The sequence below is a fragment of the Barbus barbus genome, assembly GCF_936440315.1.
Source record: "Barbus barbus genome assembly, chromosome: 38".
Classification (NCBI taxonomy): domain Eukaryota; kingdom Metazoa; phylum Chordata; class Actinopteri; order Cypriniformes; family Cyprinidae; genus Barbus; species Barbus barbus.
In genome coordinates, this window is record NC_136716.1 from 2,694,817 (window position 1) to 2,712,127 (window position 17,311).

At 34.1% G+C, this 17,311-nt stretch overlaps 3 protein-coding genes across 3 annotated transcripts in view; 2 read left to right on the forward strand and 1 right to left on the reverse strand.

Moving 5' to 3' along the window:
- Positions 1–260: 260 nt before the first annotated feature.
- Positions 261–1,469, reverse strand: rcvrnb (recoverin b; the record flags this gene model as incomplete). Its single annotated transcript, XM_079397656.1, has 3 exons — positions 261–498; positions 619–730; positions 1,089–1,469. The coding sequence occupies 3 exons, from the start codon at positions 1,467–1,469 to the stop codon at positions 380–382; spliced, it is 612 nt and encodes a 203-aa protein (XP_079253782.1). The 3' UTR covers positions 261–379.
- A 1,732-nt stretch (positions 1,470–3,201) lies between these two features.
- On the forward strand, positions 3,202–5,347 carry pts (6-pyruvoyltetrahydropterin synthase). Its single transcript, XM_079398375.1, has 6 exons — positions 3,202–3,465; positions 3,855–3,934; positions 4,062–4,084; positions 4,182–4,238; positions 4,489–4,559; positions 4,639–5,347. Exons 1-6 carry the CDS (start codon positions 3,401–3,403, stop codon positions 4,760–4,762), a joined length of 420 nt encoding a protein of 139 aa, XP_079254501.1. The 5' UTR covers positions 3,202–3,400; the 3' UTR covers positions 4,763–5,347.
- An 8,638-nt stretch (positions 5,348–13,985) lies between these two features.
- LOC306857345 (uncharacterized protein MYH16) overlaps positions 13,986–17,311 on the forward strand; it is a 54,877-nt gene continuing 51,551 nt past the window's right edge. The window contains exon 1 of the mRNA XM_079397251.1: positions 13,986–14,179. Coding sequence (XP_079253377.1) covers positions 14,048–14,179 — 132 coding nt within the window. The 5' untranslated portion in view covers positions 13,986–14,047. The remainder of the gene's footprint in view (positions 14,180–17,311) is intronic.

Here is a 17,311-nt window from a genome sequence, read left to right on the forward strand (position 1 = left end):
ATATAGCATTTATTCATGAGCAAATGAGTGTGAAGCAAAGTTGTGGATTATTTACATAATTTGCATGTGGTTTCACGGCACATGATTTGCGATGACTGTGAATGTGACCGTGTCTTTGACCCTTTCTTGCCAGTGGACTGATTGTATCTGTGTATTTCACTGTAACTCAGTGTCTAGATATCAAGCTTTTCCATTTCTAACTGTCTATTTCATTTCATGTTTTCTACTGCAGCATTATTACATGTATACTTCATGGCACAAATTGTATTGAAATCTCGGTCCACACATAACAGCAGAAATCAAAAGCATTACAGTGCACATGAAAAAAAAAGAATCAGATCGCACTAAAATGCAAACCAGCAGCAATTAAAAAAAAACATTATTGCTTTTTCTCTTTGAGCCTCTCTTGGACCTTCTGTGGTTCGTCAAACTGAATCAGACGGAGGATGTTCTTATTGTCCATAACTCCTTGAATGAACTCGCCCTCTGTTATTTTACCTGATGATGATGATGATACAGAGGAAATGCATTCTTCAAAACACAATAAAGCTTATTCTGTTAAAGCGGATGAATCTTTGTCACATAATTATAATGCAGCACATACTAAAACTCTCTTACCGTTTTCTTTTTTCCCAAAGAAGTCCCAAATTTTATCTGTTCGTTTTTCAGGAGTATTCTCATCATCCGGAAGGTTTTTCTGGTCTTCTTTGGAGATCATGTTAAATATTGACTGCAAAGAAGAGCAAAGAGACTGTACATATTCTGATGACAGTACATTACAATAAGTGCTGGGCAGTAACTGATTACATGTAATCTGGATTACTCCCATAATTGTCCTTAATTTCTAAAACATTCTACCATTTATTTACATTTGGAAAGCCTTCCAGTTTTAGGAAATTACACACACAGGCAATTTTCAATCTAAAGTCACCTAAAAGTAGGCCTAGTCAGAATACATCACCTAATAAATGTAATCCAATGGATTACAATTTCCGTCATGTAATCTGTAATCAGTAATGGACTACAATTTGTAAGCAATCCACCCAGCAATGATTACAATGTCTACATCAATCTGTGCTAGTTTTCACCTTCACTATTTCATGAATCTCGTTTTTGGTGATGGTGCCGTTCCTGTCCACGTCGTACAGAGCGAAGGCCCACTCCAGCTTCTCGACGGTCTTCCTTGAGGATGTCAGATGCAGAGCCACGATGTACTCTTTAAAGTCCAGCGTCCCGTCGCTGTTGGCGTCGAAGCTCCTGAAGACGTGCTGAGCGTAAGCTTTGGGATCGGCGTCGGGGAAGAAGCTGGCGTAGATGCTCTCAAACTGCTCCCGGCTGATGCGGCCTGTCGGACACTCATTCAGGAACTTCTGGTACCAGGCGTAAAGCTGCTCCTCGCTGTACTTGGTGTTCATCTTCAGCTCCTCCAGAAGCTCTTTGGAAAGCGCTCCACTTTTAGCATTGCCCATTTTGTGAACTGTAACTGAGTGTCCAGTATAATGGCACTGTCTGCTATTTAAACTCAACCGAGGATTAAAGAGAACAAAGTGATTAGCTGAAGCGTCTTTTGATTTGATAGTTGGCAGACAAGGAGTTAGTCTTGAAAGACTATGAGCTTATGTAACAGCAGGAGACCTCCTGATCTTATTTGATGCATTCGGATTAAACCACAATATGGCAGCATGCTATTACAAAACCAGTTTACTGAGGTGATGTTTGCCTACATGTGTGTTAATTAAGGTCCCTTTTGCATTGAGTGCATGCAAATTAATATCATGTACAGTTTACGAACCAACACTTTTACTATTTTTGGTTTGTGAGAGTGTTCAAGAACAATTAGTCAATAAATATTTATGCTTTTTTGCACAGAGGTGACTAATTTATATGTTAAGTGTTATTTATAATATATAATTTAAACGTTTTGATAGGTTATGTAACAATATATAATATTATAAGATCAACACTAAAAAAACATGAATAATATTTGGATTATATATAATAAAAATAAGAGAAAGTGTTCCAGTTTTGCGGACATTAGCACAGAGTTCAGTCATTAGTCAGGCATTGGATTTGCCAAAATCATTTCAGGTTTAAGAAGTGTTGAGATGTGTACTGATGAACACATTCATTTTTATTTGAATTATCACTCAGTCGGTTATTTTACCATGTATTACTTAGGTATGTTTGTCTTTCAAATACATTAGAATGCACAAATTCGCCAACCTTTTTTGTCATCTGATCCTCTAATATAATGATCCTCACCTAATAGGCTATAATTTTATTTGAAGTACCCCTGAGATTTTAAAATAAATATTTTAATAATGAAGCATCACATTTGCATGATCTCTAACACTGGTTATGGTCAAATGGCAGGTAAACCGATACAATATTTCATTTTTTTCAGTAAGTGTTATATTTTGATAAATTTGTTTTAATTGAACATTTGTATAATTTCATTAAATATTAGCTTTTCATTAAACTCATAAACCCTCTGCAGTTCCTTCACAAACCCAGTTTGGAAAACCTTGACGTAATTTTCAATGCACTTCATGTTGATAACAATATAATATATTTTCTTACTCCTTGTATTTTTATATATCAATATGGTACAAGATTATCCTGGTTAAATAATTGTGAAAAATGAGATAATATAAAGTAATGTTTGGCTACATGTACATTTATCAAGGACCATATTTTGTACATGTAAATGCAATATAAGATTAAAATTAGAGATAAAGAACTGGTAATATATATTTTTGGTATTATTATAAAATCAACGCATATGCACAAAAAAAAAAACACATTATATGTTGATACAAAACAAATGTACAATATTATTAATGAATATATAATTAAGTGTGTGTGTGCGCGCGCGCGATCAAAATACTGACAATAATATTTGATTGAATCACAATATTGTAGTTGTTACAAAACGAATTTACTTGCTATATTTATCAGTATCCATATTTTGCATTGAGATTATGCTTTTTTCTCAGCGGTAAAATTTTTATATTAATAACAATGATATGTTTTATAATAATAATAATGTATAAATTAATTAAATGTATTTATAGTTATGTTATGTCATTTTAATTTAATATTAAATTATATTATTTCATATAGTAAAATGCAGAAAAACGTAAATAATATGACATTAGTAGCCACATAGAAGCCACATGACGCTCATGAGCAGAATCATGCACGAGGAAAGTGCTGATGTAATGATATATAATCGATTAGCATGTCATGCATGGGGGCGGATTGATGAAGCCACGCCTCCACTAAACTGAAATTGAACTGAAAATCATGAAATGTATATTATTATAGCGTGAAGAACCAGTGCAGTGCAGCTGTGATTATAAAGCACCATAAACACACTCTCCTGTTCATCTTCATCATCATGTCTGAGCGCATCGGCTTCATCACGCGCGTGCAGAGCTTCAGCGCCTGCCATCGTTTACACAGGTAAGTTACTGTGAGCAAATAAACCACGGTTTGCCTTCTAACCTCCACTAATGCGCATTGCATCGTGAACCTTTATTATTTCAACAAGCAAAATGTGAATCCGGGTTTGGGTAAATCTATGCACATTATTCCAACAATCAGTCTGAATTCTGAATAATATTTGCAAACTGTTGCAGGAAGTCCGAAACATGTTGCGTCAACACGAAGGAATTATGGGAAATGTAGTTTTTCACCAGTCTGACTAAACGTTAACAGCCTCTTATTTTAAGTCATTGGCAAAAGTATTAATTTCAATAATAATAATTAGTAGTAGTAGTAGTAACCGAGTAGTAGTGGTGTTGGTATTTGTATTATTTTTATTTTTAAAATTTAATTTTTATTTATTTTAGCAAATCTTTAAGTGATGAGGAGAACAAAAGAATATTTGGAAAATGCAACAATCCTAATGGCCATGGTCATAACTACACAGGTGAGTTATTATACATGTAGTAGCAATAAATTATGATCACATACATCGTTAACCTTAGTAATGATTATGTCTCATATTTCATTCATGCACACAAGTAAACAAGTTTTTGTTACTTCTGTTTTTTTAGTTGAAGTGACTGTTCGTGGAAAGGTATGTAACAACCATGTTAGGTAAAAAAATAAATAAATACACATTTTAATACTGAAGAATCTGGTGTATTGTAATATTTGTACATTTGTTTTCATAGATTGACAGAAACACAGGAATGGTAATGAACCTTACTGATCTGAAGGAGTATATTGAGGTACGGCCATCTGTACACTTAACAATAAATAAAAATACCTGATTTTAATTTATTTATATTTGATAATATTATTCGTTAATTTAACATAACTAAACATTGATTTTATTAATAAATTCTATCTGTAACATTGACATATGTTATCAAATTTGTCATTTTTATTCAGATTTTTAAATGTAATTTTTATTTTAGCAAATCATAAATGCACATGTGCAAGGGCTAAACATTGTTAATAAGTTATATTTGTTTTTAGGAGGCCATCATGAAACCTCTTGACCATAAAAATCTGGATCTGGATGTGCCTTATTTTGCTGATGTTGTCAGGTATGACTCTCTTTCTGCCACATATCTGTCACAATACAGTCCTTTTAATGATATTTTCATGTTTATTTGTTTTATGCAGCACCACAGAAAACCTGTCAGTGTTTATTTGGGACAGTATGGTACAGCTTCTCCCACCCGGCAGCCTGTATGAGATCAAAATATATGAAACGGACAAAAATATTGTGGTATACAGAGGTGAATAGAGTATGAGCTGCTTGTGTTCATGCGGCGACTCTCAGTACAGCAGCGAACAGCGATTGATTTCAAGAAAGTATATTAGGTGAGAGCGGCACCTGCTGTGTTTCACTACACTATGGGATTAATGTAAGTCAGTGGGAATTTGGCTCAGCTGTCCAGCATGTGAGATTGATCCTATTACACACTTACACACAGAGATTACACACACACACACAAAATCCAAATTAATTAGCAGCCTTCCCCTCAGCGCCCGTCGTCTCTATGGACCCATATTCATTCTCAAAGTAAGCCTGTTTGAACAGAACAAAAATATATTTAACTAATCAATATTCATTAACAATATTTTTAGTACTTAAATGTGTTTCAATGCATTTAATTATATAAAAAAATCATTTGTACTTCCAATAGGTGGCGCTACAAGTGTGTCAGATTTCATTCCAATAAAGTTTGCCATCAAAAACCTGTATATCAAGATATAAATCTTTGTGTAATCGAAGAAAATATGCTATACATTTTGATATTTTGTTGTTGTTAGATGTTTGACTGTGCTTCTGTTTTGAAGATTAAACACTTCACCAGCAGCCGGACTGATTCATGTCTATGTCTGTGGTTTATATTTGGACAAATGAATGCATCAGAGAATGCATCAAAAGGACTTCAAATAAAAAACATTGCATGATATATTAACCTCACTGATGTAAGGATTATTAGTGAGAGAGTAAATCTCACTGATTTACATTCACTCTTCAAACATCATAAGACACGATGGCAGCAAAGAAAACCGATTCGATCTTTAATACTGAAGTCCTACTGTAAGCTTAATATTATACTTGTCCTGACATGCTTTAATTTTGGGAGGTGATCTGTCCAGGTGGAATTTGTGCTGGTTGTCTGACTGGATACATCAGTAAAGACCCTGGCACGCATGCATGTGTGTTTACACGCTACGGCACCTGGCCAGGATCAACATTAACATGGAGTAAAGTTTGACATAGAAATGGTTTATATCATTTGCCAGACCAAGACATTGCATTTAAAGGAGTAGTTCAGCTAAAATAAAAATGTGTTCACTCTCAGGCCATCCAAGATGTAGATTGGAGAAATCTAGAGAAAAGCTGCGTGTTTGTAAGAAACAAATCTGTCATTAAGACCTTTTTAACTTCAAACCGTTGCTTCTGGTTAGAATCCATAATTCATAACGCTTCTCCAGTGAAAAAGTCCATCCCCCATATTATAATATTTGTTTAGAGCTGTTTCGCCATGTAAACTGTGCTTGATCTGTGCAGATTTCTCTCCTGATTCAGACTTGTATTTTAGTTGAGAACATCTTAATGATGCATTTGTTTCTTACAAATGTGCAGCTTTTGGCTTCACAAGATGTCCACTGATGGACTGGAGTGGTGTGGATTACTTGTGATGTTTTTGTTTGGACTCTCATTCTGACGGCACCCATTCACTGCAGAGCATTCGTTGGTGAGCAAGCGATGCAATGTTCAACTTTTTCAAGTCTGATGAAGAAACAAACTCATCTACATCTCGGATGGCCTGAGGGTGAGCACATTTCAGCAAATGTTTGTTTTTGAGGGAACTATTCTGATTTATCTGAACAAGGAAGGAGTAAAATGAATACAATTAAACTGTCATTCCTGATGTGCTTCACCAAAAATAGCTTGTAAATGTCTCTATGCAGACCTGTATTGATAAATCAGTCATTACATTTAATCTCATGACATTTAGGATGGAAAAAGGCATCAATTAAAGCAGCCCAAATTCCTGAAGATAACAAAGCAGTTTGAGTGGCGTTCAGGTGAAAGGATCGCTGTATATTCAAGAGCTCAGCACACTGGCACTCATACAAAGAGAAATATGGGTTATAGTTTAATATGAATATAGTGACCAAACAAAAGTAGCATTCAGAGTGCGATGGCATGAATCCAGACAGCAATCTGATGAGCTTCTGGGTCTAATGGCTTCACACTGAATTCTGCCTGTTGTTTTGGTATTTTGATTGATGTCAGAGTCATCAAATGAAATAAGGGCTTTAGCTCGACCGGTAGCTTTTTCTGAACACATGCTGTGAAGGAGAATATTGCTCTCAAATCATAAATCTCTGGCGATGTACTAAACACTCAGAAGAGAGCACAACTTTAAAATGTGCAGTAATACATCACACTAATCTGACCTCAGCGCTCACACTGAACTCTTGACCTGCTTCAGTGTGTTCAGTGTTCGCTATAAATTATAGAAAAATAAAGCTTTATAGGAATAAAGCTTTATTATATATCCACATTGTTCATGTATATAGAGGAAATATTTCTCAGGGTAGGTCTATTTCTGAAAGTCATCTATTTCTGCAAGACCACATAGTCTCAGCTACAAGAAAACCACTCAGGAAAACACAGTTAATTTATACTAAAAACACAGTTAACTTATACTAAAAACAACACATGACAACATGCCCTAATAGGAATCTGCCAACAAAATGTAAAAATGTGAAACTCAAAATGTTCAATGAAACAGCAAAAAATGGAAACTATTTTATTTATATTTTTTGGCAAATAATAATTTATGGATTGCATACAATTACAATATATACAATGTATGTGACTACTTGCCCCAATAGGAATCTACTCTTAGTGGCTTTTTGACCAAATTTAAACTATTTAAAACACTCATTGCATAAAATATCTTTTATCTTTATGGCAAACTAATTAACAGATTACATTAAATAATATGAAATGTATTTAAATACATGTTACAACTTGCCCCACCATAACATTTATGAAAAAATACCCTCATCCTGGGAACACAGTTTATATTTTGAGTTCAAATCTTAATTTCTTAGTTCTCGCTTGTCCAAATACATCAGTGTGTTTAATTATTTTGATTTTGACTGCTACATGGTGAAAATATAATGACACTGGAATTTTATATATATATATATATATAATCATATTGTAATTGTATCATATGGACTGGATATTTGAAATCAATATCAAACACTGCTGGAGAACTGAGATATGGATCTTGTGACAACTTGCCCCAGTCCCCCCTATATACTGTACATGCTTATACAAGCTTGAGATGGGACGGTCCATTAGGATGAAGAAACATGGACTGTTTTGGATTTCTTTTGAAGTACTAAAATGTGGGTTATTTACAGTTTGAACTATTAATTTAAGACTCCTGGGAGAATTATGATGATTCCACATAGATAACAGGACTTGTTTGGGCATCAGTCATGATCGGCTGGATCTGATGGGCATGTGTCATCAGTGATTATTTAGTGCTGATGTTTTGCTCGAGTGAAGATGATCAAGTCATTGAGTATCAGACCACATGGAGCTCATATTTTCCATCGGAAGCATTAGTAACTCCTCAGGCCGTTTCTCTCTGTTGTGTTCTTGAAAGGCTGAAGATCTTGCCTGACATTTTTCCATGTCTTAAGTTAAATATTGTTTGGTGCCAGAGAGCAGTGTGTGACCGAACAGCCACCCCGAGCAACGCACAGACCCACCGCACCTGGAACCACCCTTTCAAAGAGCACCCCTGCACCGGAGCACGAATCACGGCAATTAAGCCCGTTTCTTTAATAAATCTACCCTCCGGGGAATTTAATCTGAGCTCTCCTTGTTGCGTGATTCTTCCACCCCGTAACATTATACATACAAAAATATGCATAATTTCTGCACAGAACAAGGAAACTTATTTTCCAATCAGTTAAGAAAAAATATTTATGTAGGAATGCACTATTATATTTTTCAAATCATTTTAGCCGATGCTGATATCTATATATATATATATATTTCCCTTTTGTTGTGAACACAAGTCTCTCTTGTGCGAAAATTAAATTTTGGTTAGTTTTGAGCAAAAACTTGTTACACTGTAAAAAACACAAACAAAAAAAAATTGAGAAAACTTTAAAGTTTAAGGCAGCCAGCTTCAGCAGATGTGTTTTCTTAACTTATTCTTGTAGGGGATGTTTTTCGTTTTTTCAACATTTTGTAGTATAAGCAAAATATTAAATGTTTTACAGTGCTGTAAAAAATTGCCCCTGCTGTTGGGCCTAAAGGCGCACAGTAATTAACATGATAATTAATAGACTTTTCCATTTGTTGACATGACATGGTTAGATTCAGATGGTAAATAATATCATTTATTATGTTGGGTGTCCATATTAGAGATAATCACCATGTTTAGAATGAAAAATGATATAAAAAAAATGATATTAATCATATCTAATAAAATATAATTTGTTGTTACTACTGTAAATATATATTCAATTATAATTTGGTCTCCAATACTTTCAGAATCTTTACTTATTAAAATTATTTTGTTTCTGTATTTAAACTATATTTTTTATATTAACATTTTAATGACAGTATATTTATTGAACAAAAATTAATTATTTTAATTTCCAAAGTAAGCAGAAAATAGTACAAACTTTGCTAAAGTGATTGTTTTGAACAAGTATTAAGTAAGACATTATTTTAAAAAACATTATTTTAGCTGAAGTATTTGTATCAATACCGTGTGCCTTTTACCCCATGCTGGTGGTCCTTATACCCCGTGTGTGGGGTAAAAGGGCCCTCTTGCCACCTCATACATTTATAAGATTTATTTTCACATAATATCTGTTGCTCCATTAATGTTCAATACAACATATATATTTTTTTCACAGAAACAATCATGTGTGTGTGTTTGTGTGGAGGTGGAGAGTGTCAGAGGGAGTCTGATGTTTTCTTTTCGTGCTGGAGTTCCTCCCCCTGTGAGCATGTGAGTGTGTGTGTGTGTTTAGCCGGCTCAGGTAACAGACGCTTCACTTCCTCTGCGTTCGTGGAGGAGACAGCAGGATGGGAGCCTGAGCCTCTGCTGAGGATGGATAAGAAAGTGTGTGTGATCCAGACTGACTTCCACCAGTATCGGCCCATCATCATCCACAGTCAACACGTAAGACACAGCATTTTCTCCTTTTTGGGTGCTTCTGTGGGCCTCATGTTCACGCACACACACACACACACACACACACACTCACACACACACACACACACACACACACACACACACACACACACACACGTTGGTTTTTGTGGTTTATGGGGACTCTCCATAGGCGTAATGGTTTTTATACTGAACAAACTGTGTGCGCTATTGCCCTACACCAACCCTACACCTAAACTTAGCCCTCACAGGAGACTTTGTGCATTTTTAGATTTTCAAAAAAACACCATTTAGTATGTTTTTTAAGCCTTTTGAATTACGGGGACATAGGCAGTGTCCTCATAAACCACCTTCATATTGTAATACCTCTGTCATACCCATGTCATTATACACATTTGTGTCCTCATAAACCACATAAACATGCACACACACACACACACACACACACACATTCACACACACACACACACCCTGTGTTAGTCAGACACACCCTCATGTTCAGCAGTGTTTGCGCTCTGATGAGGGTCTGAGTTTTTAGTTGCTATATGTGTGTGTGAAGGATCAGTGTTTCTTTTTGGATTGCCGGGTGTTAATGTGCAGGTAAATGCAGACACACGTGTGTTCCCCAGGAATGTAAACGTATGAACAAAACCACAGTCCTGTCCCACAATTCAAAGGGTCTTCAGCTGGGCTGCCATAGATTTCAATAATGACAAATGAGAATGATTTCAGATTGATACTGATATTGATTTTCACATTATATGCTTAGACACACACACACACACACACACACACACACACACACACACACACACTGTGGGGGCAAAAGTTTGGAGTAATTCAGAGTTTCAAGATTCATTGATGTTTTTGAAATAATAAAATTTTTGCTCACAAAGGCTGCATTTATATGTTCAAAAATACAGTAAAAAGAGTATGAATTTTCATCATAATTACTCCAGTCTTCAGTGTCACATGATCCTTCAGAAATCATTCTAATATACTGATATGCTGCTCAAGAAACATTTCATTTATATGTAAATAGGTTACTTACAATGTTATTTATTTATTAAAATGATTATAAAAACTCAGTTTTTATAAATTATTGATTTTTTTTCAATATTAATTTTATACTATTTTAAAATCTAAAAGTGTTTATTACTTTTATAAAATCATGCATGTATATATACATATACACACATATTATAAATTAACATACATGTAGATTAATGATACTATTTCTTCTTTTTTTTTGTACCAGTGATTTACTGTCAGAGTTGCGATAGCATCTTTAATTTTGTTTTGGTTTATATCTAGGTCAATTTTTGTCCTGCCAACATGTAAGTGGAGTCGATTTACCAGCATCTGCAGCACAAATGCATTAGGAGCAGCTTTGATGTGCATGCAACATATATCATGCCATATGTGTATGTCCAGGAAATCATGCATAAAACATCTGTTTTTAGATTGCAACATTGTAATCTGCAATATACAATATAACAAGTCTATTTTAACATCAAACATATGGATTTTTGAATATCCATTTCTTTTCTGAACTAGAGCGAACACAAATCTTTTCTGCCACTGCTGCCCTTGAAAGAGATCTAATAAAAATAAATACAGAGATGATGGGTAATTCAGAGCTCTTCAGCAAATGTGTAAGAAGTAGTTTTAGTGGATGTATTATGTTACAGGATGAGAATTCAACACCACTGTTTACAATTAAGCAAAATATGTTATTATAATGTTAAATATATGTAGCCTATTAAAATGTTCTTTTGGCCAGTTTGAACTTTACAGAGACACAAATGCATTCTCATATTGTAAAAATTAATCAGTAATGCTTTTGTGAAATGGTGAAATTGCTACAGCTGTTAAAAAGCTTGTAGTCCCGTGTGTGTGTGTGTGTGTCACCTCTGTAGAGCTGGAATGCAGTGTAGGGGAACAAATTTATTTGGAAAACTGCTGCTCATGATCTGGGCCTTGAACAATTGACTGTGAAAGCAGGAATGTGAAAGTCTTTTTTTTTTTTTTTTGCCAGAGGGACTGTATTTAACTGAGTATTTAATGCAAATGGAAGCTTATTTCAGGTATTAGATCTCACAAATAATGCAATTTGAGTGTTTTGACAGTCCGGTCTGACGTATATCCTCCTCTCAAGTTGAAACATGAACACTTCACCACACAAACAGTGTCATTCATGAGGCCTTAAGGGATTTTACATTGTAGCTGCACTTTGATAATATTCAAATTTCTCTCATTAATGAAATACCTACACATACATAAGATTTTATCTAGAGATAAGACGAGATTGTTTTTCTTAATGACAGACATTTTCCACAGACATTTTGGCTCGAGCTTCAGCAGAAATTCTTCCTTTTATTTTATTTTTTTTTAAAACAGCTTTTGAATATGTTTTGGAAAATCTGTTCACATCTGGTTTTCCATCCATGAAACTTGAAATCTGTGCTTTGGTGGTAATGCCAGATTTGCTTGTTGAATATTGTAGCTAAAACTGAGTTGAGAGGAATGATTGAGATTACAGTAAAAGCTCTCATAAAGGCACACTTATTATATTCATCAGACATTGCAGGCAATAAGCTAATGCTGACATGAAAAAGGTGTTGCCAGACATCTGCAACTAAACAGACTAATGTTGTTGAACTCAATGAAATAAGCTCTATATGTACAATACAGGTTCTGAGCTTCCTATATTTTTACTTGTATAAAAGAGAAAGTATCTGTATATCCACCTTTTGCAAGTAAGCAATTCTGTTAATGTAATCGGACAATGTGTTGAACCAGACTCCAATAAATATGAGAGGACTGCTTAATTAAATCTTGAACATAAAACAGCGGAGAAAACACTACAAAACCTTGCAAGGAATCCAACAACAGCAGCAAAACAAAAAAACCTAGTGCACTCAGTGGGTGGCGAAAAGGTTCTTTTGTGTATCATTTGAGAGAGTCATAGAATCATTCACTCATCCGAATCGTTCAAAAACACTGATTCATTCAGAAGGAAAGGTCATTATCAACAATATCTGTCAGTGTTTTGTTTCTAAAATGTTAGTTATTTAATATTAACCTCTTAACTGCTGTATAAAATTAATATTGGTGTACTTTAGTAGTGATTTGGCAATATACATGAGCAGCTACTGAATCATATATGAACTCCTGCTTTTTTTCTAATGAGACAGATACATAAAAGAGCAGATCCCATTTAGCTACATAACAATATAAATTTTTTATTTTTACATTATTTTTACCTTAAGAGTGGGTGCAGCTGTAATTTTAATGTGCGAGACTTCCGGTTTCATGCTTCCAGTTATTTGACCTATTCTGTACAAAAAGACGTATTTTACCTGTTTACCATTATGCTGCTTGATATTGCAAACTTTATTGGTTATAAATAGAACGGCTAATGAATGAAAAAATGTGTGCGTGTGTAATATATATATACAGTGCCCTCCAAAAGTATTGGAACAGTAAGGCCAATTCCTTTATTTTTGCTGTAAACTGAAAACATTTGGGTTTGACATCAAAAGATGAATATGAGATGAGAGATTAACATTTCAGCTTTTATTTACAGGTATTTTCAGCTGGATATATATATATATATAATGAATAACAAAATAATAAATTATGAATAAAAATAAGTAAGTACATAATAATAGTTTACTTCCAAGTTCCAAGTGGGATTGAAGGAAAAATGTAGATTTAAAAGCCCTCATAATTCAAATCACATACAGTTATCATTTGTTTACAATATCTATGACAATATTCATGCAAAAAACCTTTAACCTGGCCTTATGCACATCTCCTCTTTTGTTTATGAAAACAAGCCATTCCCAATCATCTGTCTGCTTTATAGAGGTGGATACGGAGTTGCACCTGCTTCGTGACGTTGCATTTATACTTCACCAGTCAGCTGTCATGTGTAATAAATGTCTCTTATGCCAGTGTGATTCTGGATTTACAAAAAGAAGTCCCTATAGGAGTTTCTGCTGTGTCTAATCATGTACAAATTGTGATTCATGATGAATAACTTATGATTACTTTAGCAGACAGACTCTCTTCCCTCATATGATTGTTTAATGCAGTCCTATTAATGATTTTTCCTCTTGGGTTTTTATCTGAAACTCAGTGCATTGAAGCATAAACCTTGCAGCAGTCTCTCTCTCTGTGTGTGTTTGATCTGGGAGAGTTATTGTAGTGGAAACGTATCAGTGGAAGAAGTCGGGCTTGTTTTGAATTGGGCCAAAAGGCCCCAGAAGCAGGAGGGGCTCCAGACAGCAGTCTGACTGAAGAAACGCTCTTTCTGTGGTGCTCAGGTTCATCCACAGGCAGGAATGAGGGATCGAGAGGAGCTGAAGAAAGCCATCGAGCAGACGGATCGCCTGCTGTCCCGCGTCCGGCAGCTGGAGGGGGAAAACTCAGAGCTGTGCAGGGAGAAACATGACGTTTTCCTCCGGATGCGTGCTGTAAGTCTTTCTGCTCGCTGGCATTGATGCTGTTGACTTCATGTGCAGGAAATGTTTCTTTACCTGGAGAGATCTGCTGGAAAGGTTCATTGAATACCGTGTCACATTCAGTGGGGTCCAGATGATTAAGAGCTCTTCTGTTTTGCATTGTTATGCTTGAATGCACATGCTTTTCATTTTAAATAAACTTACAAATATTGCTATAAAATAAGCATGATTAATTACAGTAAAAATTATATGATTAGTGTCATATAATACCTTAGGGTCCAAGTCTGAGACCACTAGTGAACATGCTTATCTTAAGCATTATTCTACTTTAATGCACATGCTTTTAAGTATATATATATATATATATATATATATAATTAGTCATATAAATATTACTTAATTGATTTTAATTGTTAATGTCTTAAATTGTAAAAGTATTATATTTTTAATTGTTTTGAAATATTAATTGTTGAAAATATGATTATAAATTATATTACAGATTACATTTAAATGATTTGATTAGTGTCATTAGTGATTTGATTTTTGTACTTGAATGCACATGCTTTTTATTTAAAGTAAATGCTTAAGTATATATATATATATATATATATATATATATATATATATATATATTATTATTTTTTTTTTATTATTTTTTTTTTCTTAAACATTAAAGAAATATTATAGATTTTTAAAAATAGTTTAAAATATATATTATTATAAAATATATATTACAAATTGTATTAATGATCTGATTAGTGTGACATACAGTGGGATCTTAGTGTGGGAGCACTAGTGAAAATGCATTTTTATTTAATTTTATGCATTTGCTTTTTATTTTTAAATTAAATTAAAGTCAATAATTAATTAATTAGATATCTTAAAATATGTTTTAAAATATTAATATTTTACCAATATTAATTAAATACAAATATTATTATAAAATATATTACAAATTAAATTACAGTCACATACAGTGGGATCCAAGTGTGAAAGCACTAGTGAAAATACTCCTGTTTTGCATTATTTTACTTTAATGTAAATGCTTTTAAATTATATTACAGTACTAATTAGCAATATAAATATTATTTTAAGCTATATGTTAATCAATTCTGTTATAAATGATCTTATTACTGACCTTGAAATGCAGAATTGATCATTTTAAATAATAATAAAATATTTTTTATTTCCATATTGAATATTAATTTGTCATGATGCTTCTTTTTTCATTTTTCAAAATTCTAAAACTTTATTTTCCATACTTTCAGTGCACTCTCAGAGTTTTGGACTCCGCTGTATGTGGTTTTATTCCTGCTGTTTCATATTTAGGTAGTTATTATTTATTACTCTGCTGGTAGACAGTTTACAGTACATAATGATATGCTTTCATAGACTGAGTTATTCAGCAAATGTGCAAGATCCGCCTTCCTTATGTGAACTGATACTCTCTTGGACGGTTTTTATTTGTTGACTTAGCTCTTTCCTAACAATTCACAGAGAAATCTGATTGGGTTTTATTGTGATGGAGAGACAGGTTGGTGTAGTTGTCTGTCTTTTCAGCCCACCCATCCATACACAAGCATGGGAAATGAGTAGAACTGCAGCATTATTGTCGCCTGCTGGGGTGAAATAAGCCTCAGTACGAGGCTCTGGGATTGTAGTGATATTGCCAGCGCTTGCAGAAATGCCACGGTGCAGCAGGGCCAAGATAGGGGATTATTTGAACTGATTGCATTGGCAGACACTCCGGTCTAAATCCTCAGTTCTCTCATATTCTTCTCTTTGTCTCTGTAAATCATTGTGCTGTAGCTCAAGTTTTTTAAAGACATTTTTTATGCAGTGACCTTTTAAGTTTGTAGCTAATCCTGAATATGTTCCAGTAGCAGCTTTTCATTTATGAGATTAAAGTCTACTATAAATGAATAATTAATAATTTGTCAATTATAATCTAAAATATTTGTTAACTTGAGAGTCATAGCCATCCTTTGCCAACCAAGTTTATTGGCAGTAATTATTTTCTTCTGAGTATGAAAGTATAGGTGTCTTCAGACTTTTCTGCACCTTTATCTGGAAATAGAAACATGTGATTTATGAGTGAAATATCTTTGTGCTGCCAGCTCAGAATACACAACAGGTGTGGTATGTGGCTCAGGTTAGACAGGATGAGGAAACAGACACAGATAGCTTTCATTTTTTACTGTACTTTTGGATAGGTATCAGAAAGGATTCGCGTTTTGTCCTGTTCTGTGTGCAGGAATATCAATTCAGCGCAAAATAGATACCACAGAACAAATGCGTATCTTATGTCAGGTGTTTATGAATCATACGTTTGACTCAGTGGTTATTCTGGCTGATCGCGTATATTTCCAGTGTGCTTGGAAAATGAATCTTTTTCCCTGATTCCATCCCCTGTCAGAAAATCTCTCTCCCTACTGCAATTATAGCAGATCTAGATTTCACACAGCCATAATTCATCTGTCCTCTGCTGCCAGATCATAGCCACTGATTGCTGGGTAAAATACGTAGATTAATTGGGTCTTATTAGAGAGTATGTTATTTAAAGCCACACTTCACATTTTTAACATCACATTGAGGGTGAGCACCGATCTTTTTTCCCCAAAAACTTTAGCACAGCTAGTTCTAGCTGTATTTCTTCCACTATGAGATTGGAATCTGTTAATATCACGATAACTTCCAAATCAAATGCAGATCAAAATAGGCATTTTGTTATTTCCTAACAGCTTCTGACTGTCTCCCTCATTTTTTATTCCCTGTGTTTCTTGTCATAAATTTTCAGTTTTAATTCTATGAATCTAGAATAGCAAATTTAGGATTGCGAGTTGTAAAAAAATTCTGAATTGCGAGACATAAAATAAAACTTGGTGAAAAAGTTAGAATTGCAAGATGTAAACTCAGAATTGCAAAAGAAAGTCAAAATTGCGAGATGTAAAGAAAAAGTCAGAATTGCGAAATGTAAAGTCAGAATTTCAAGTTTACAAAAAAGTTTGAATTGCAAGAAGTCAAAATTGCGAAATATAAAGAAAAAGTCAGAACTGCAAAAATGTCAGAATTGCGAGATGTAAACTCAGATTTGTGAATAAAACGTTAGAATTGCAATATGTAAACTCAGAATTGCAAGAAAAG